Here is a 22,431-nt window from a genome sequence, read left to right on the forward strand (position 1 = left end):
GTCTCTTTTCCTGGCCCTTCTTTCTGGAAATATATAATGTGGGTTTCATTCCAGTCAGAGTCATGCTGACATCTTGAAGCCTGTTCTCAGCCAACTGACTGAGTCCATAGAAATTGCTTTAAATTGGTGTTTCCCAACATGTTTTACAGACTATGAATTTCATGAACAAAGGGGTCTAATAATAAAATAAATTTTGAAAATATCAGAGTAAGTAAAGTTAAAGATGGCCCTTTGCTATAGACAGTATTCCTCTGAGCTTCCAAATGTTACTATGCTCTGGGAACCTCCCAGAAGGAGAGCCTGGAGGTATGTCTCCCAACCTTATTTATCTTCAGAACCATTTTTCAGCAAAGAATCTCGAGGGACAAATGACACCTGAAGAACATATACCAGAGAAACACCAGTACTGACATTGCTCTGGGGAGCATTTGTATTTAAGTAGGAATCGGGGATAAAATCAAAAGCGAATACCTGTTAAGTTCTTACTGTGTGCCAGGCACCTTTCTAAGTCCTTTGCATATATTAATCTATTTAATCCTCATAACAACCCTGTGATCTCAGTACTTTTATTTTTATTCTCATTTTATAGATGAAGACACTTGAGGCACAGAGTACTTAAGAGATTTGTACAAGGTCCTAAGTAGACAAGTTTGTGAGTAGAAGAGCTAGGAAGTGAACCTACGTAGTCTGGCAATCACAGAAATTAATTTCTAATGGTAGAGTTTCAGATACTGTGGTCAGCTGTCAGCGGGAGAGATCCTGAGGAGAGCCTTGCATGGCAAGCCTCTGATCACAGTAAATTCAAACCCATGTGCTTGCAAATTACGTTTCATCGGCCTCCCCAGTACACTGTGTAGGACACAACTTCTGAATTATACCACTGATTTGATTTCTTCACTGAATTATGTTACATTATACATGTACACTCTTCCATTAGAATAAAGTCATGATTCACACAGCACCGTAACCAATAAAAATGATAATGCATAAAGAAAATAATCTCTTGATTAACCAAAGGGCAAGAACACAAAGATGCAAGTTGGAGAAACTTTGAGTTTGAGCTTCTCCTGTACTCTCAAAGTATTGCACTCTAACTTCACAGCTCAGAGACCAAAACTAAGGTTGGGTTTGGTTTTCTTTTAATGTGTCGCAAAATTTTATGTCCCTACCCCATCTGCTTTGCTTGAGAATTGACAAAAGATATGTCCTACCCTCTCCCACTTCCTCTCCTTGTTCAGAAGGATTATCACCAGTTTCGGGTGCATCTGGTAACCATCTTCACTGAAGGACAGATTTCTTCCCTCAAAAGTGACATTGATCAGATATCTGTAAAGATAAAAGAAAACAAAGATTAAAAGTATGAAGAAGGTATGCCAAGAATAAGACAGGAAGACAGAGGGAAAGGTGAATGGAGACAGACACCTAGATAGACATACAAATATCACTGTGAAACTGTTAAGCATAGAGACATTCAAGTTTTCATTTAATAGGAATAATATGGAAAGATAAGAAACCTACTTCATTAGGTTTGTAAGGCTTAAATGAGATAACTTCCCACCGAGGCCTGGGACATAGTAAACCCTCCTTAAACATTAATGGTTATTATTCACAAAGGGAGGTCAATTAAAGGGTGGAGTCGGTAGAGAGAAGAAAGGGGGAGTGTACCAAGACAGCTTTCTGCTAAGAAAGGTGGCACACTGGAGCACAGGGTCTCCAGAGATATGTACACACTTCTGAACTCTTGCCAAGATCCAGGCCATGCTTCTAAGAGCTGTGAGAGGAGTCCAGCAGTCAGGGGTCTGGTTCCTCAGGATACATCTGGAAACTGGGGCTATTGCATTGTGTATAGTGAACAGAAAATACCGGGGGGTGGGGGGGGTTGGAGGAAGGAGGGAGAGATATCTCAGAAAGTATTCCAGGCACAGGCACGTAAATTAGCAGTAACTCTGGAAGTAACTGGAGTCAAACCAATGAACTTTATCTTCCCCCTCAACACCTGCACCTCCAGCTCACCCTTGTTCCTCTGCTGGCTGCTCCGATCTGATGAAGAGCTCCCTCACTGGGAATTCCCACAGGCGTGCTCATTACAACCACATTAGTGCAACTGTGCTGATGGTAATTAATGTCCCTTTACCATAATGGCCCAAGGAGTCAATAATGATTAGCTCAGTGTTCACATGACATGCTACTCTAGAGCCTTGGGTCTGGTGCCGTCGTGAGGTGTCTCTGCTGAGAAGCAAAAAAGGTATCTTGTAATTGCCACCAGGGTTCTAGGGGCTTCGAATTTGTGACCAACAACAGTTTCCTAACACACTGAAGGGAAGAAGAATGTATCAGGAGGCAGCTTAAAGGATCCTGTTTTAAGTCTTCTCATTCAATGAAACTGTGAGGCTCTTTGTTCTTCCAGGTAACATTAGGTTAACTAACAAGGTTGCTAAGATGCAGATCCTTCGGGCACTTATAAAAAGAATACTAGACATCATGAACCAAACCCGCATGGACCACTTATTATTTCAAGAGCTGCCTGGGCTTTTTCAGCCTGTCATTCTCTGGTCTTATGGTCTTCACAAATGCAATCAAAAACACAGAAGGCCTCAAAAGAATAGAGGCCTCTAGAATCTCAGAATTGAAAGAGCCTTTCGTAGTCAACTGGTCCACCACTTCTTACAGTTTATGCTTTCCCTCTCCAACAGAAAATTGGCTCTCTCAGCCCTTCTTGTTATCACTGCACCCTCTATCATCAAGAGTGCCATCTCACTGTTGGGCAGGGTGCCTTTTTTTATTTTTTGTTTTGTTTCGTTTTGTTTTGTTTTCTACTTAAAGTTGAAATCTGCTCAGGGCACCTTGGTGGCTCAGTGGGTTGAGTGCCTGACTTTGGCTCAGTGAGTTCGTGAGTTCGAGCCCCACATCAGGCTTGCTGCTGTCAGCACAGAGCCCACTTTGGATCCTCTGTCCCCGCCCCCCGCCCCGTCCCTCCCCAGCTGCGCTGTCTCAAAAATAAACAAATATTAAAAAAAAGCAATTTACTTTCCTGAAACCCCTGGATACTGGCTCCTTCTTAGGTATTATTCAGTCTTAGTCTACTCCTTCTTCCACATGAAAGCTCTTCAACTATTCAAAGACAATTATCATGCCTACCTTGTAAAGTAAATGTTAATCTTTGAAGAAAACTTAAGCTCACTTAGTTCTACAATTTTATTTTATGTTTTTAAACATTAAAACAAATTTTTTATTATTTATTTTTGAGAGACAGAGCGGGAGTTGGGGGGAGGGGCAGAGAGAGACAGGGAGACACAGAATCCGAAGCAGCCTCCAGACTCTGAGCTGTCAGCACAGAGCCTGATGCGGGGCTCGATTTCACAAACTGTGAGATCATGACCTGAGCCAAACGAAGTCGGGCGCCCAACCGACTGAGCTACCCAGGTGCCCCTAGTTCTATAATTTTTACCTGATAGGAAACCGAAGCACTGAGAAGTCAAATTATTTGCCCAATGTCCTACAACTAATTTAGAGCAGAAATTACATTTTAAGCCATATTTCTAGTCCCATGATCTCTACTGCACCAGCCTGACATATGCTACATCAGGTTTAACATCACCAGTTCCTTCACGTAGTTATCATATGCCATGACTTCAAGCCCCCATTCTCCTTATCCCCTGGCTGCTCTTTCTGGACACTTCCAAATGGTAAAAGTGTAGTGCCTCCTAATTCAACTCAACACTCCACACAGCATCTCCTCCATCCCTTGTACTGCCCCTCATCTCTCGGGTCCGTGCTGCTTGCTCAAGCCCATCACTAGTTAGAAAATAATAATCAGGTCTCCTATACTTTACAACTTCAACACTCCAGCCAAAGCCCTATATAATTCATTCCAAGGAACAGAATTACAAAACCACAAAACACTTCAAACTAACAAACCAGAATTTAAGCACCCAACGTAATTAACTTGGAAAATATATTCTTATTATAATAATACTGCATTGCTTAGAATAATTTCTGGAATTCTTCAGAGAAGGTTAATGAGACATGCAAAAAAATTTAGTTTTTTGTCTCTCTCTCTCTCTTTTTTTTTTAGAGGAAAGGGAGGAGGAGAAAGGGAGAAAGAGGAAGGGAAAGAGAGAGAAATTAGTTACCTAGCTTAAGCACCCTCCTTTTTCACCTGACATGGCTCTGAATAATTCTGACTTTATCTAAAAGACCTTTACAATGTTTTTTAAGAAATGTCCATTTCAGAAAGCAATTATGAGAAAAGTTCCAAAAATAAGTAATAAGAAGCATAAATGCTTCTCAAGATGACTTCTCTGAAGGGGACAGCATTGAATTGGGTGTATAAGTTTTAAAATTCAAACTGTCAGAAAATAAACTACATGCATGGGTAATGTAATCGCTCTGTAGTTAAATTTTTCTAGTTATTCCTGTTGCACATCCTTTTGATTTTTTAAATGAACTCCCTCTGGGATGTTCGCTCTCTTCCAGCTCTACAGGTCCGTTTTATTCTACCTAGACACTTCTCATGTATTTTACACTTATCAAAAATATTGATACATTTTATGACAATATGCAAAATATTCTTCTCAAAGTATCCCTTAATTATTCATATCCTTCAGCAGTACGCAGATTAATCATTCACATTGTGTTTTTCTGAGTAATTCCCTCTAACGTGCCAACATTTGGCCATTAGTGAGGAGCTTGCAAATACACACCCGACCTGAACAAGGATGCCCTTTGAATAGCAGAACAAAGCAATCCATTCACTAGGGACAGCAAGTGTGATAAAATAATCAGGAGTGTGGTCACTTCTAGGCATGGGACTTTGGCATTTCCTCTTCAAAATGGAAACACCATTCTACCTCCTGCTTATCGGAGAAGCCCAATGTGCTAATCAAATGAAATAATGAATTAAAAAAATCAAATGAAATAATGGATAGGAAAACTATAGAAAACAGGATACAAACATAAGGTTATTTAATGGGAAGAATCAGAAAAAGAAATATCTTAGTGTCATTTGAATATCTAAAGGGAAGAAACTTGCCTCATTTTGGATCTTGTGAGTTAAAGTGTGATAACTACATTTTAACGAGACCCAATTATCAATGGAATACACATTGGAGGAATGGAGATTGCACTCCACGTAGGGAGGGATAAACTAGGTCAAATGGTCACATTCGTCAATTTAACTTTCCATAAGGCCTGAAAATATCCAACCACCTTTGGATCTGGCTGCACTTTGCCAATTTTGAGCATTAATTAAAACCCCAAAGCTTCCATGTGTAAATCCTTGGTAAAGGATTAAACTATAATTAAGATGCGACAGACATTCTGTTTTCCTCTAAACGTGTCATCCTCAAGCAGACAGTCAGAAAGCCTAGCTCAAGTGGCAGTCAGATTCAGAAACTCTTCCTGGAAGATTCTAGGCCCCTGGAAATCCCAGCAAGGTTTGATATATATATATGTGTATATGTATATATATATATATGTGTATATGTATATATATGTGTATATATATATATGTATATATATATATGTGTATATGTATATATGTGTATATGTATATATATGTATACATATATATACACATATATATATATATTGCTTGATTTGTCTCCAGGATGCAGATGGACCCTAACGAACCTCCTTGTGTCTCATAAAGTTCTAATACTACACAGAACCTTAAACTGTTAGAACCAGAAGAAAATTTAGAAACTACCCATTGAGGGAAGGGGAAAACAGGTCCCAAGATGCTACCCTTATTTTCCAAGGTGACCTGCCCGTTCAGGACTGGAGTTCAAGTCTTCTGGTTTTCAGTTCAGTGTTTTTTTCGTTATAACACCGAGTGAAGGTGAAAGCAGTTTTGTGAGCCCCAGATGTGCATTTTAGCACTCTCATGTCACGTGTCATGCCTTGGACTATGTAGATCCCTAATACAGACTGCATGAAATAAAATACATCTCATTTCCTGCTTGATTCCTTGTTGAGAAAGAGCCTCAGAACCCCGATGGGCTCAGAGCCAATACATTTGCTTTATATGGCTAAAGTCATACTCCAGTGGGTTTAATGAGGTCAAGCTGAGGTAAAAAAGCCCTTGTGCCTCTTTGACATTGACCATGCCACTCAGAGCTCATCCACTGCACCACAATGATACCTAAAGCAATGATTTAGCAGGATGCCCTGTGTGGGAGGCATCCAGAAGAGCTCTGCTAGAATTTTCCCAGCAAACCAAGAGCCCTGGCACTGTAATTCTCATTCTGCCCTCCATACTTTTACAAGGCACTCAATTTTTAAAATTAATGTCTGTTAATAAGAAATATAAGTGGTAATGGGAAAGATAAGTCTCTCCCTTCATCCAATCCTTTAATTTCTAGATGAAGCGGATAGAAGTCCAGAAGGATTTGTGGCTTTACCAAGATCACATGGCGGGGCTGGAAGCAGGATCCAGGTACCCTTACCCAGGGTCCAGCACATCTCAAAAAACAGTAGAATTTTTCATAGCTCTCAGTTTCCATTCTCCAGCTATTTTTTTTAAATTTTTTTTAACCTTTGTTTATTTTTTTTTTGAGACAGAGAGAGACAGAGCATGAATGGGGGAGGGTCAGAGAGAGGGAGATACAGAATCTGAAACAGGCTCCAGGCTCCGAGCTGTCAGCACAGAGCCCGACACGGGGCTCAAACTCACGGACTGCGAGATCATGACCTGAGCCGAAGTCGGACGCCCAACCGACTGAGCCACCCAGGCGCCCCCATTCTCCAGCTATTAAGAGTGAAGCAATAAAGGAACAAAATTCCAGGCACAAAACTTGAATTCTTGATCCCTTGTTTACAATTTCTAACTCCAAAACTCTGTAACTCTATAACTGAATCTTTGGTGTGTTACTTACTTTCCAAGGCCTTCAGCTCCCTCATCTATAAGACTGACTGGTTCACACTGTCTTCCTTGCCTGATGAGGGAAGTACAGGGCTGCTCCCTGACATGAAATAGATGATCTATTTCATCTGTTACATTACATTATTATACTCTATCATCTGAACGGCAAAACCACAAATCTTTCTGTCTTTCTCTTGTCTCTCTTAACCACTTTACTATTTCACTTCGTATTCTTTCATACACACATTTCCTCTTGAAATAGTGGAAACAATTTCTCACAGGATTAGAAATAGCAGACTTTAAAACATTTAAAAGCTATCTGATTAGAGACTGGTATTAGGGAAAGGAGGCAAGGATATTGAAAAGTTGGACAGTCAGTGTTATGGTTTGGTAAACTAAATAGAAAACTTCTGACTTTTCCCCACCTTAGAAATTCACAATTATCAACGTAAATCCAAAATGACCAGTACAGCGCTGTCTACATGGCAAGCCATGGCCAGGGAAATAATTGTCCACTGGACTCACCAATGGGTTCTTCTGAGATTAAGCCCAGGAGAAATATATCATCAGTAAGATATCCTACGAAGCGAAGATTTAGACAATGTCCCAAAATGCTAATGGAAAATAAAGAGAAACAGAAAAGAAACTGAAGAGGAAAGGACTGTGGTGCACATTCTCCATAACCACCTATCACCACTACTAGGCAGCGTAGCATGGAGAGTGTTTTAAGAGCAAGGATCATGCAGTCAGACAACCTCTGTTCAAATCCTAGACCCATCAGTTCCTAAACTGTGTGGCCATCTTTTCAAGACTCACGAATTATTTTATTCTTGCCAGTAATGGTTTTCTTTTTAAGGAAAAGGTATTTGAAGAAGTTTTAAAGGTTTCCTCTGACATATAATGTCATATATAGAAATATTACACCACGCTGTTGAACGGAATAATTAGAAATACCAGTTTCCTAAGCTGTCAAATACAATTCTTTTCTCTTATTTCCGTATAACGACACTTAATAGAGAGCCTCAGGAAAAACTAATTTAAAGACTGCATTGTCATATTAATTTAATAATTGCTTGAAAAAGATTAAAAAATAGTTTGTCTTCCAGTAAATTAAACATTTTCTCTGAAATGGTGTTTATATCATTAATCTATTTTGCAAACCATTCTTCACAAATCACAAAAGGTTCAAGTTTGGGCTAGTCCATATTTTAGTGATTTAAATTCTAAATTCCCAGTGTTAAATTAATGAGATAGTAAAGTATCTTGAGGACTGACTGATATAAGTTTAATATACTTCCTCTCACCTGCTGGTGGTGAAGATTGTGCTCTGGCCCCTTAGCAGCCTGGGCTGAACTGAGTTCATTTGAGGAGTAAATGGTGATGTATCAATTCACCATCTATTGCAACCAAGAGGCTTCTCAGGACCCTTGGCCTAATAGGGGGAAAAAGTGCTGCTTCATGAATGAATGCCATGAATTATTTTCATGTGAAATCAAAGTGGAGAGGCATTGCTGGAAGTTGCTCAACAATCCCTGCTTGAATATAAGAAGACAGAGGACATTAACGTTCCTCCAGAAAGATGTTAAAGCAACGAGCATATTCTGAGAGGCTATGCCACGAGCTGCAATGACCTCATGCCTACCCACCAGTAGTACCCTTTCACCAAGTCGGGTCGATGTGGCAGGCCATAGCCAGAAAACAACTCTCCTCTGGACTTCCTAACGGGTCCATCTGGATCAAACCCAGGAACTTGTCCTCATTAATAAAATAGCCTATCCTCAAATGAATGACAAAGCCTGGGCAATGCCTCAAAATGCTTTAGTGGTGAGGAGTAGAAAGAAAACAAAAGGGAGAAACAGAATAGGTTAAGCAAAGAGGAAAGGAATGTGGTATGCATTAAATACACACATACACAACAACCACCACCAACAACAACAGGCCCTGCAGTGGGGTGTGTAAGAGCAAGGACACTGGGGTCAGACGAGTTCTGCCCAAGTCTTTGATCCGCCAGTTCTGAAGCTGTGTGATCTCACAAATTATTTAACTTCTGTCTCCATTTCTTCCTCATTAAGGATGTGAATAAAAACAGTACCTACCTCATAGGACTGTTGTGAGGATCAAGTAATTCAATACACAGATCGGACTTAGAAATGCACCTGTCCCCCAGTGAACATTATGTGTTAGCTGCATCTCTTACTGTAATTACCTTTTTTTTTTTTTGGTTGCTTAGTTATCAGAGAATGTAAGTTTGCAGGGACTTTGGGAATCAGTCTAACTTTTCATATTTAGAACCAAACGCACCAAGGCCTGGGGAAATGCTGCTATTCTTTGGCATGTTAAATTCAGAATCTGAGTCTCCTAATTCCTAGGTCTCTGCTTTTTCCCAATACCACCAGTCCAGAACATTTCCTCTCATTCCGACAATACCCCAAACTCTGAAGGCTCTGGACCATTTGGTTTCTTACTATGATCAGTAACCCTTGTGAGGGTCTGTGTAGTGGGGAATCACTCAAATATACTTCAATATAAAGTTCACTTCCTGAGAAAGGCAAAAGAGGAGCTCATATCCCCATAATTTTGGCCTAGAAAAAGTGACTCCTCAAAATGACCCCCATTCTGATCTCCTAGAGCCCTGCTTTCAACACTCTGTAATTCTCTTTAAAATTCCTTTGGAGCGGGGCACATCCTTGTTTGTGTATTCCTTGGAAACTAGTGAGGCCACCCCCCCCCCCTTTTTTTTATTGCTACACCACTTCATTTAATGCTTTATTAGACACACAGTAGGGAAAACAGGTATACCTAATCACAACAGTGAAGTTTACCCTATTTTTTAAAGTTTTTATTTAAATTCAAGTTAGTTAACATACAGTGTAATATTAGTTTCAGGTGTACAATATAGTTATTCAACCTTCTGATGTCAATTAACAAAGTGTGCTGAACAGCAAAGCTGTTTCCCATTCAGGAAACTGTGCACAGAACTCAGTAATGGAAAAGGAATCCCTCCTTGCTCTCATGCCCATAAACTTTAGTCACCTCCACTATAGCTGAGACCTGCTAAAGTGCTAGGGAAATTCAGAGTTACTAGAGGCAGTCGGAAAGGTGGAACTTCCCAGTGGGAAGGAATCAAGTAACTCTTCTGGATACTGTTATTGCCACCTATCTCTTTTTGAGTTCTTATTTCCATTATGTACATAAGTTAAACTCATTTTCCTTTTAAAAAGTCCTGAATAAAAGATTTCTTTCCTGTTCCATAGATGAGGTGCTCAATATGTTGGAATATAGACCTATAGGCTATCAAAGCTAAGTGGTTGGACCTTCCCAGAGAAAACACCAAGACAGGTCAAAGGCGAGCTGATCTCTGAGTACACTGATATTTCTTTTTTATGCCCACTAATAATTTTAAGGTGAAGACTTGCCTCTCTGACACCCATTTTAGCCCATCAGCTGGCAATACTGCTCAGGGGCTATGCCAAGACCAGCCAAACAATGACTGGCAAAGATTTCTCTAGGACATTCACCTTTGACCGGAAGCCCTTTTCTTCCTGTGAACTTTCAGACTGAATTATAAGAAACCCTGGGCATATATATACCCAAGAAGCCCTTGGTCAAAAATTCAAAGTGATCTGGGAATGATATAAGGGGAAAAAAATAAGGAGGCGCTTCTTTTCGTTTTTGAGCTTTCTCCATTTCCTCAATTCGTTCTTCTCTATTCTGGAGCCCCTCTCTATTCTCTATTATACTTCAGGTGGTCAACAAAATTAACACATCGGCAGTACCTCCATACACAATGGCTCCCACCGCCTCTGTAGCTACCATAAGCTTAATTTCACAACTCCCTCCAATAGTTCTAATAAGGGGTAGCAAAAAGGGTGAAAAAATGAATTATTGAGGTGGCTTCAGTTCCAGGGATTAGGAGTGGAGGTTATGAGTTGCTGTCATCCATGGGAAAAGGGGGTTATCATTTAGTCTCCCAGTAATGGTTGTCAGATGTCTTCAAATGGATATTTCTAGAAGCAATTATATTGAATGGCAGGGAAAGAGGGTCAAAAGAGGGAGAATATTCCAGGGTCAGGTGATGGTTTCCAACAGACAGAGGAGTCAAGATGCCTGGGTGAAGATTAAGTCTTAGGGGAGATAGGTGTTCCATAATTACATCATGCTGCACATGCCATACAAAAACAGCAGTATTCAAAAACATTTCTCTGTCTTCAGAAAACCCAGGGAGCCATACTTACCCCATGGAGAAAGCCCTTTCACATAGAAAATAAAATGATTTTTTGAGTCTAGGGTCCAGGGAAAGACCAGGGGAACAAAAGAGATGCTAAGTTCAATATAAAATGGGAATGGAGAAAGTGAACCATCAGGAAAGTTGGTCAGCAACTTGGTTAATGTGGCTCCCCCAGCACAGTGTGGAGAAATGGCTTTCTGGGACTACAGTTGAGTGGGAGGACCCATCCCCAAAAGTATGATTGGATTTGAAGGTACAGGAAATGCATACCAGGCAAAAGTGAAAGGGATCTCACAGAGTTGAAAACAGTGAGATGAAATGTATATCTAATCAACGAGAACACACCAAGATGGAAACCACAACGCCAAGGTGCTGGTCAAAGGTTACTAGCCAAACACACATCCTATGTTTCTAGAGTTTTTGCAAGTGCTGCTCTACATCACAGTACTTTATGGCACTGTTTTCAGATCAGGTTAGGATAGAGAGGTCAGGGAAAGATTAAAGTTTTTGTTTATTTAATTTTAGTTAGCTACTTAAGACACCCGTTGATCTTTTCCAATATTCTAAAATAAGCCTGACCCTTGAGTCAGAATTTAAAGCAAGGTGAGGGCAAGCATTTATTTAAAACAAACTCTATTTCCCTCTTTGCTTGTCCTCAAAAGGACAGCACCATGAACCCCAACTGTATCCTTCACAGGGAAGCTAAAAGAAACGTGTAATCATTTCTCCCTGCTGTACTGTGTGGGGGCTAGAACTCTGCTGTTCCTTCTTTGTCAGGGGATCCTAGCTCTTTCTCTTCCTCTGTAGGTTGATGTTTCCATGGAAACATGCTCTTTAATGCTTCTGAAATTACTGTGCATTTATACCATTAACTCTTTGTTGACCAAGGCAGGTCATAAAGTGATTTGTTTTCCGATCTCTGAAAAGTAATTCCATTTCCTATCTCATTTTACTTCAAACTGTTTAAAAAAGTTAACTGACACCTGATTGTCCCTTTTCCCCTATCAGACCTCACTCCTTAACCCTTGCAATCTTGGCTTTTGCCTCTATCATTCTACCAGAACTCTTCAATTTACAAGGTTATCAATAATTGAAGGTCAACAAAAATAAAAGCAGTAGGCTTTGCTTCATCATCATTCTCCTAGACATTATACAGTTTCTAACAGTTGACACTCCCAAATTTTCAGCAGCTATCTTTTCCCTTGTTTATTTGTTGTTTAAAATAGAATAATTTTTTGATTCTCCTCATACTTCTTAAGTTAGTTCTCTTTCCTTTTCTGTCCATTTTCACTTGAAACCCCCTAGCTTGGGGGTACCCCAAGACTGTCACCCCTGCTCTCTATTCTCTCCCCGAGACTCATTCATAGCCATCATATCAGCAATCACTTCTACACCAAGGCCTCCAAAATCTCCATCAGAGGTCCCATCTCCTTCCTGACCTTCAGTTTGATATCTCTGATTGGACCACTCTACCTGAGTGTTCTGATATCAGGTCAAACATAACAAAGCCAAGTCCAAGTCAAGTTCCTGCCTTTTGGCAACAAGACCACTACACATACAGTGTTAAAATTCTGGCACAGCTTTGACTTCTCTCTGTTATAATTTCATCTTTGCAACATGAATGAAGAGAAAAATAAGCCGACCACTCTTATTAGCTGCATTCTCAGAAGCAATAAAATCAGTTAAAATGTCAGCTGTAGTTTAACATTATGTATAAAATAAGTTGATTGATATTTTTCCCCTTCTCAGAATTTTGTCTCCCCAAGGTAAATGAATCTCATGGATGTCTAGCCTATAAGTGAAATTGCTTGGAAGTTGTATTTCTGTTCTGGTCATTCAATTAAAAAAAAACCCTCTAATAATGCTACTATTTATTGAGTACATGCCAAGCTCTGTTCTGGATGCCTTGCATTATTTTAAATTCTCACAGACATGCTATAAAATAATAGATCACATTGTAATGGAGATCCAAGGTTGGTGGCACTGGCAGTTGATCTCACTTAATTTTGTGCGATTCTAAAACCCATACTCCTTCCATTGCCTCATACTAAGAATAATGTTGTCAAGAGAAGCAACGGGCAGGAGAAAATTTCTAACATGGCAGGACTAAAATCCAAACCCAGATCTGAATGGCTTCACAGCCGGGGCTCTTAATCATTATTTAAACCACCACCAAGCGTTAGTTGCCTTTAATTGTCCCTCATGCCAGCCTCATAAGGGAGGTCGGCAGGGAAGAGGGTGAAACACACTGCCTCTGTACAGCTCTAAGAAAGACTGGAGGCACATTGCTGGTCAGGACACACATACAGAATAACAAGAGAACTCCAGACTCTAGGACTGTCAATCTATCATATTTTACACGCACTAAGCTAAAAAAGTGAAGAAATGGAATTAATTTTCCTTATAGGAAAACAGGAAACAAACCACAAAGTAGTAAGCTTGACTAGACTTACAGAGGAATTAATTCTCAGATCACACTCTGGGAAGAAGTAACTTATGAAAGTCTAGGGCTATATTCTTGGTGTTCTTGTTAGAGACACACAACAAGAGCTAGAATATTTATTTACTTGGCGTGGTTAAGAATTGAAAAAGTTTATCTTGCTTTGGCACAGAATATCTAACCTCTCTCTGGACTTAAAGTACAATATTAAAATACTTATTTGGAGCTACAATCAACTCTCAGTTACCTTCAGTAACGGAGGCAGAACCATACTCATGATCTGAATAATCAAATACGTAGCGTATTCTCGGTACTTAGCTTGCTTCTTCCTTCTTTGCCTTCTTTCCTGTATGCTTTTCTTTATCTTTTCCTTTATTTGAGGTTTTTTTTTTTGGGGGGGGGATTCAGTAATGGTCTCCGTTCATTTTAGACATTTTCAGGACACGAATTCTTCCTCTAAGTGCATGAATCCCAGTTCTATCCCTGTGGTCCTGACCTCTTTCTCATCCCCCATTTCTATGTCTTGTTGGCCATTTCCGCCTGATTCCCCATTACAAACTCCAAGTGTAACAGATGGGTTTGTTTTATCTTCCCCCTCAAAATAGCTAACTTCCTAATTCCCCTCTCTCATTAGCATTTACCAAGCACTTGGAATAGTGCATGACACACAGTAGGCACTCAGCAAATATTAGCTATTAATATACAAATATTTGTTTATCTTGAAACCTCCCAGGTGTTTCTGACTGCTTCCTTTTCTTAGTTTTCCATGCCCAGTGAGTACCCTAAAACATTCCTGTTTTTACAAAATAATTATTGCATTTGTCTCTTCCTTCTTATCCCCACAATTTTCATCCTAGACCAGGCCTTTATCATATCACACCCAGTCCCCTCCTGGGCCCTCTGCCCAAATGCCACTTGAACTTAATCTTGCTAGACTTTTTAGTGCTATGTCACTCCTGCTCAAAACTCTCCAATGGCTCCCCATTCCCCTGAGCAAAAAGGTACCCTCAGTCAAGGCTCTCTACCTCCTGGCCCTGTCTATCTATTTAGAGTTCTCTCATCCTCTATATGAACTCTTGCTGAAGCTAAGTGGCAGCTTTACCGTCCCCTGAATGTTTTGTCAACTTTCTTACCTCTCTTCTATTTTCACTCAATTGAGTAATCCAAATCTTGCTCATGCTTATGGACTCAGGTCAAGTCTTACCCTCTCTCTACACCTCCCTGACATTCAAGGTCTCTCTCTCTCTCTCCCTCTCTTCTCTCCTCCTGCCCTTTCTAGCTGCCAGTCTACATTTCAGTACTTCATCATTACCAACATGACCTGTTTTGTTCCTTTTTATTACTTAACTTTTCATGTGTCTGTATCTTGTTTTCCATGATAGACAATACACTATTGGAAGGTAAGAATCAAATCTTGTCCTTTTACTATCCTTTTCAGAATTCAAATTAGTGCCTTGCTTGTGTTAAGTATTCGATAAATATTTATTGATGTGTTTTGAACTTCCAGAAGACTGCTCTTGAAAGTCTCCCTTGCTACTTTTCACTTCCCAGCCCCTCAACATGTACCGCCTCTCTCTCTCTCTCTCTCTCTCTCTCTCTCACACACACACACACACACACTTAACACTGAGTAAAAATTCATGTGGAAGAAAGTGACTGTCCAATTATCGATTAAAAAAAAAGGTATAACTACAACCTATCTAACTTTTCTGAAAACATGGAGACAAAAAGTGGAGTTGATTTCATTCTTGCTGCATGGGTCCTTTAAAAATCTTCCCCCTTCGGGAACACCTGAGTGGCTCAGTTGGTTAAGCGTCTGACTGGATTTTAGCTAAGGTCATGATCTCATGGTGGGATTGCAGGATCGAGCCCTGTACAGGGCTCTGTGCTGACAGGAGGGGGCCTGCTTGAGATTCTCTCTCTTGGACCCTCCCCCTCCCTCACACTATCTTTCTATCTCTAAAATAAACTTTAAGGGCACCTGGTGGCCAGTCAGTCAAGCATCCAATTCTTGATCTCGGCTCAGGTTGTGATATCAGTTAGTGAGTTTGAGTCCCTCTGTGCTGGTAGCACAGAGCCTGCTTGGAATTCTCTCTCTCCCTCTCTCTGCCCCTCTCCTGCTCATGCCCTCTCTCTCAAAGTAAATAAACTTAAAACATTTTAAAATAAACTTTAAAAGAAATTTTCCCCTTTGAATGTTCTCCCCTTTATACTGTCCACGAAAACATCTGTCTGCCCATGAGAATCACAAATCTTATTTCATAAGAAAGAAAAAGAAATAAAACTTTTAGATATTACTGTGCTGGCAATGATTTTTCTTTTCAGTTTAGAAAAGAAAAACATTGGGGAAACCTGAAACATATGTAAAAAATAATATTTGCATGTTCTTCATCAATGTAAATTCACTTTGTTAGCTTAGGGACAGAGAAAAATAAAACTCATTTTGCTGATAACATTGAGATGAGAAGGTCTTTATGCTAAGTGAAATAAGTCAGGCAGAGAAAGACAGATACCATGTTTTCACTCATATGTGGATCCTGAGAAACTTAACAGAAGACCATGGGGGAGGGGCAGGGGGGAAAAAAGTTACAGAGAGGGAGGGAGGCAAACCATAAGAGACTCTTAAATACTGAGGACAAACTGAGGGTTGATGGGGGTGTGGGGGAGAGGGGAAAGTGTGTGATGGGCATTGAGGAGGGCACCTGTTGGGATGAGCACTGGGTGTCGTATGGAAACCAATTTGACAATAAATTATATTTAATTAAAAAAACAGATAAGAAGATGTGGTGTGTGTGTATATATATATAATGGAATATTACTCAACAATCAAAAAGAATGAAATCTTGCCATTTGCAACAATGTGGATAGAACTAGAGTGTATTATGCTAAGTGAAATAAGTTAATCAGAGAAAGACATATGATTTCACTCATATATGGAATTTAAGAAACAACACATGAACACAGGGGAAGGGAAGGAAAACTAAGATAAAAACAGAGAGGGAGGCAAACCATCTGAAACTCTTATTAAACACAGAGAACAAACTGAGGGTTGCTGAAGGGGGGCTGGGTTGGGGATGGGCTAAATGGGTGATGGGCATTAAGGGGGGCAACTGTTGGGATGAGCACTGGGTGTTATATGTAAGTGATGAATCATTAAGTTCTACTCCTGAAACCAATACTACACTGTATGTTAACTAACTTGAATTGAAATTAAAAAACAAAAACAAAAACAGAAAAACAAAAGGGGAATTTGTTTTTTGTTTTGTAGTATTTTTCAATTTTTGAGAAAAATTAAATATTCTCACTGGGGAAAGGAGATTAAGTTTTTTTTCAATGTTCACAATAACTACAAAATTCCTCCATTACCTCTCCTCCCTGCCTGCCCTTCCCCAACTAATCCATCCCATAAGATCAGAAGAGAAACTGAGGGTGAATATTCCTAGTAAGATCTTCTCTACATTTGGCTCAACTCTTGATAACCCAGGATATATCTGCAGAGATGCCTATGGGTCAATGCAGAAAATGCACAAAGTGAATATTTCACAGGTGGGAGATTAAGAGCTGAGGATAGTTCAGACTTTCTCTTTTGTAGATAACACCAGGATGCGAAGTAGTAGTCCAGGTGGAAATCAGAAAGTTATTATTAATAAGTCTCTCTGAACCTTAGCAAAGGTTTAATCCCTGTGAAAGCAGAGGGAAGTTAATTTGATTAACACTTGCCTGAATTCCCTCCTATTTGGGCATCCTACCATAACCTAGAGGAATTTAGCATTTGAGTCAATTTCCTTCTCTCTCTTCCAGTCACTACCGGGTCGCTTTGATTATATAAAGTTAAAACACATTCGATGTGATTGGGGGAGAGGAGAAAAACAGCCTGAAGAAATGCAGTGTTTGATGTGTTTAATTACAAAGGGGGTTAGGGTGGGTGTCAAGAGAAAGAGAATGTGAGGGCGCAGGCACACACTGGAGAGGAAAGAAGAGATGGAGAGAAGATGAAGCAGCACGCAGCATGCTGGATAACATTTCCATGGCAACCACATCACATGCACAGAGAACTGCCAGAATAAGTCAAGATCCAAGTAAGTAGGTGTTGGTGGAAGAGGAGATTAGAACTCGGCAGTGGACAAAAACCACTAGAGGAGATGAATGATCTTGGTGCATTCAACTCTCCTTCCCATTTCTTCTTCCAACCATACTCAAAGCTCCAGTTTGAGTGAGAAGGCAAGTGCACTGTGACTGCTGCCCAATCAAAATTTCATCCAGGAAGGTATCAGGATGATAAGAAAGAAGCTTAAGAGTCCACAGTAAAGCCCAAAGTGAGGTAAATAATTTCCTTATAGCTGTTAGCTTGATTTGACAACTTTTTTTCAGCCATTTGAACAGGAGGAATAAATTTGTTTTCATTTTTCAGGTGGCTTAAGGAAGGGAAACAACATTAATGAAAATATTATTGGGCATGAAAAGATAGGCAAAGTTCCTGCATGAGTGGTCTAGGCTGCCTGCCCATTGGTGAAATCTACCCCGTAATATAGGGAGAAGGCTGTTCAAAAATATAGTCAAGATGACCCTGGAAAAATTAGGTGCTTGCAAAGATGTTTTTCCTTTTTCCTGAGACATTTAAAATTACCCAGAAAATAATAGCTTTTCCTTTCTAACTTTAGGGCATCACACAGAAGAACCATCAAGAGTGTTAGAGTTTTTGTGCTTTCCCACAGCATTCATGGAGAGCCCAAAGAGAGCATGTTACATGATGCTCCTTCACAAAGCGTTATACCGAGAGGCTGAGCTATGTCTCTGATGCTCACCTGGGGAGCCTGTCAAAAATATGGATTCCTGGGCCGACCCCAAAGACAGGGATTCAATACGCCTGGGATAGAGCCTGAAAATATGTATTTCAAAGCTCCCTGACAGTTCTGCTGTATAGACAGGTTTGGAAACCATCCACTGAAGCATACTTCCTTCCTCTCACTTCCCTACTCTCTGCAAAGAGTAAGTAGGCAAGCCTTACCTCACCCCCAGGAGTGGTAGAATCATCAAACCTAGCAGGAGTTGCCCTTCACACACTCACCAGGCCAGAAAAACATCATTCTGCATTAAAAAATTAATCTTAGAATAGCACAGGTCGCCAACTACTCCTGTCTGGGAGAGTCTGCTTTTGGAACCACTCTCCTATAAATGTTGGTGGGTAAGGGGTGAACTAGGGAGAAAAGAGAACAGTTTACACTGAAGAGCTTAGACAGTAAGCAAGAATAATTAGGTCTTAAAGTAAAATAAATAGCTAAATTTTGAATGAGAAGTGAAAGCACTCTTTATTGTCCTATCAATCCACAGAGGTACTTCCCTGAATCATATAACCTTGCCATAAAAATCACAGGCAATTCAAAGGATCCCTTGATATCACTTATCTCAAAACTCAATTCTTCTACCTTTTAATAACACCATCCTTCTGATTCAGATTTACACAACCCAACATTTGAGGAACCTCTTCCCAAACTAACTGATGTCTACCCAAAGTGATATTTACTAGGTGAGGCATCTGACAAGAGCAATATCACATTATTCAACAAATGATCACTGAGCCCTAACATATGTCAGTCACTGTGAATACAGTGAGGAGTAAAAGACGTTACCTGCATCTCCCAAGCACTTACTCTATTAGGTATTTTGCATATGTTATTGCATGTAATCCCATATCACAGATGAGGAAACTAAGTCTCAGAAAGGTGACTCATTTTGCCAAAGTCATACACCTAGTAAATTACAGGATGGAATTAAAATTGACATTTGTCTGATCCCCAAATTATACTTTTGCAACCTGCCACACTAGCTCTTTCCTACAGTTGGGGATACAAACAAACATATATATAAAAATTAATATTGCTGACCATATGTCCACTCTTCCCCTCTACTTCAATCCCCAAACTGGTACCAAGAACACATGGATTTATCAAGGGAAAAAAAAAAAGAATGCCCTTTTTTGAGAAGAGATGAGAAACTTCTGTTCCTTTGTCCAGGGCTGGGGAAAGTGAAGATAGCCTTTCCATGAGTGGAGTAAATACATATATCTATATATAAATATCTATATCTTTGTCTTTCCTTTCATTTCTCCCCTTTGATAAGGCTTGAGACTTTGCCTTTCTTCTACTTGAGAGGCGACAGACTCTGATGAATAATGAGGATTTGATAGATCAAAGACAAGGAAAAAGGAGCTTGTTGTTTTATGGAAAGCTGCAAAGGGATCCCTAAGGATGCCCCACTCAATTATCCAAAGACAGAAAACACACAAGAAGCAGCATTTATCAAGGAAATAAAAGAATTTGTATTTTGGGGTGTGTCCCAACAGTCATATATATGTGTATGGTAACACCAGGAAGTGAGAGCACAGGGGAGGACACACAGAAGCTGTGTGAGAAGGAGCTTATGGCTTCACAAGGAGAAGCTAGTTTAGCTGGGTCTTAAAGAATGAGTTCACCTGGAAGACAAGAGAGGGATGGAGAGCCTAGAGGATACATCATGTGCAAAGGCAAATGTCTGCAGGAATGGTGATAGTGTGATTGCAGGAATAGGATGGAGGAAAGGGAATACCGTCACTATAATCAGGAAAAGCAGTGGCAAGATTTAAGCCTAGAAAGAGAGAGACTGAGGTCATTTATGAAGGTCTTGAACATGATGCTGTATCTGTATAAATAAATATACATGAAAAGTTTCAAACAAGGCAGATAAGTGGATCCAATTAGTTTTTCTAATTAATATTTCTGTTCACCAAAATAATGCTTGGCATGAAGACAAGTTAAGGGGCTTGGAGTCTAGATAAGAGAAACAATGTGATTTTGAAACACAGTAGTGGAAACAGTGATTGAATACTGGAAGACAATCTAAGAGACTATTGTGAACCAAGCAGATGGATGTGGAATGTGAAATGTAATGATTTAACTGCATCAATTGTTCCTTCTCATTACAGGGAGAAAAAGCACAGCTCTGAGCTCTGCAGGCCACTCTCAAGGTAAGACACCTTGCATTTATGACCTTTATTATTCAAACTATTACCTTCTTAGGACTTCAAGGTCAGTGATGAACTGACTGGTTCTTATTCAAATTAGAAGAGGAAGGAGAAGGAAGGCTGGGAGAGTCAAGAAGGAAAGGGAGCTTGGGGTATTTAATAAAGACCTAAGAGAGGGGGCAGCATATGCATTTTCAGGTTGGAAGGTCACGCTGGCAGTAGTGTGGAGACTGACCCGAAGGTGCCAGCACTCCCCAAGTATCCTTTGGTAGGTCCAACAAAAGGAGTCCTTCTTTCTTCAGGTTTGAGAATTCTGCTTTCTTGCCCCTTTGTGGAGACCCTTTACCCATGTTCATTATTCTTGCTCGGGCCCTCTCAAAATCACCGGCAACTCTTTTACATGGAGAGAGAAGATTCTATGATTAACTCAGTAATTTTTCTAAAGTCCACACCCTCAAATGTTAGCATGCAGAGATACCAGTGCACACAATTTGAAAAAGTTGCCCCAGGTGATTCTAGAATCTGCTTCCACCACATAGTCTCACCCCCACTGGAAACTTCTGCTTTAATGTCTGCCTGACCTATGCTGAGTGAGAAGAAAGACTGCACACCAATTTGATACTTCAATGAACTCATATGGACTCAGGCTTCCTCTCATTACAGCATCATATTACAGGACCATGTTTAAGTCATGGCTCACCGCAATTCTGGCTTTATTTTGCAGTCCCCTTCCATTCTATTTTTCTGCAAGTCAACTCTTCATTACCAGCACTAAATGGAGGACAGGGAGGGCATACGTAACCAAAATCAACAGATAACTACAAACCCATATTGAAGGCAAAGGGTTCAAAATTCTCTCCCACTGAGTCTTTTGCAGAGCTCCTATCATGAAGCAAAACTTAATAATGCTTTAGCTGTTCTCTTTGCTTCTCCACACCTGCTAGTGGATGTCCTAACAAGCAGCAAAATGACCAAATCCCAGCAGGAGGGGTAAGGGTGAAAAGCAAAAGACCTAAAAAATTCACAAAGTGGATCATAAGTGCCTGACTGATGGGCTCTTGGAAAATCAGGTCCTGGTTGATGAGGCTTCTTTTTTCCCCTACATGCAATGAAGACAAATCATCAAGCAAGTTTGCTCCAAGATGTAAATTCTGAGTTGCCATGAATTACTCCCACAACTCAGGAGAGAAGCAAAGAATGGGAAAAGCCTCAATTTTCACTTTTTAAATGTGTAACCATAACCTTAAAATTCATCCAATTCAGGAAGCAGCTTGTCTCTGAATGTGATGAAAAAAAAAGTCTATTGAGTCTATCAGGTCTTCTGACACACTCACAGATGGTGCAATTAACATCTAGCTCTGCCTATATTCCAATCCTACCCTTTTCCCCCTTGTCAGTGAGCACCACCTGATTTCATCTTTCCTTTTGTTCTGTCCCTTGTTTTCTCTTCTGTGGGTGCTGCCTCATTGGGGGTGGGGGACTTCATTTCTTTTGCCAGTGACATTCCGAGAGCAGGAACCACAGTGGAAAGGCTAGAATGATGGCCCAGCCCCCCATGCTCCTTATCCCTGAAGCTCTTTTCATTCCCCCCAAGATTGTAGGGGGAAGCACAGTCTTTCAAAGAGATCTGAAGCAAATATGGCCCATGGTAACATTAAGTCTGGGTGGTGAATGCATGGTATCTGAGACAGTACTTTCGGCACTTCCCTGTGCATTTAAAGAATTTCGTATTTTAAAAACGTTTCACTGTACGGAACAAAGACAGCAAATCTGTAACAATTCTACTGTTCCACGGTTAATTAAAAGCAGGGAATGTTGATCCTAAGGAAAGTATTTTGCTGTTACGTGGTATTTACTCTTGTTGGAAACTAGGCTTCCATATCCAACTCAACATGCGCCTC

The 22,431-nt window shown here is 40.2% G+C and overlaps 1 protein-coding gene across 1 annotated transcript in view; it reads right to left on the minus strand.

Moving 5' to 3' along the window:
• Positions 1–22,431, minus strand: part of GRIN2B (glutamate ionotropic receptor NMDA type subunit 2B) — a 411,355-nt gene that overhangs the window by 106,934 nt on the left and 281,990 nt on the right. Inside the window, exon 6 of the mRNA XM_042991798.1 lies at positions 1,212–1,326. Within this exon, the coding sequence (XP_042847732.1) occupies positions 1,212–1,326 (115 nt within the window). The remainder of the gene's footprint in view (positions 1–1,211; positions 1,327–22,431) is intronic.

This window comes from Panthera tigris, chromosome B4 (assembly GCF_018350195.1).
Source record: "Panthera tigris isolate Pti1 chromosome B4, P.tigris_Pti1_mat1.1, whole genome shotgun sequence".
Lineage (NCBI taxonomy): Eukaryota > Metazoa > Chordata > Mammalia > Carnivora > Felidae > Panthera > Panthera tigris.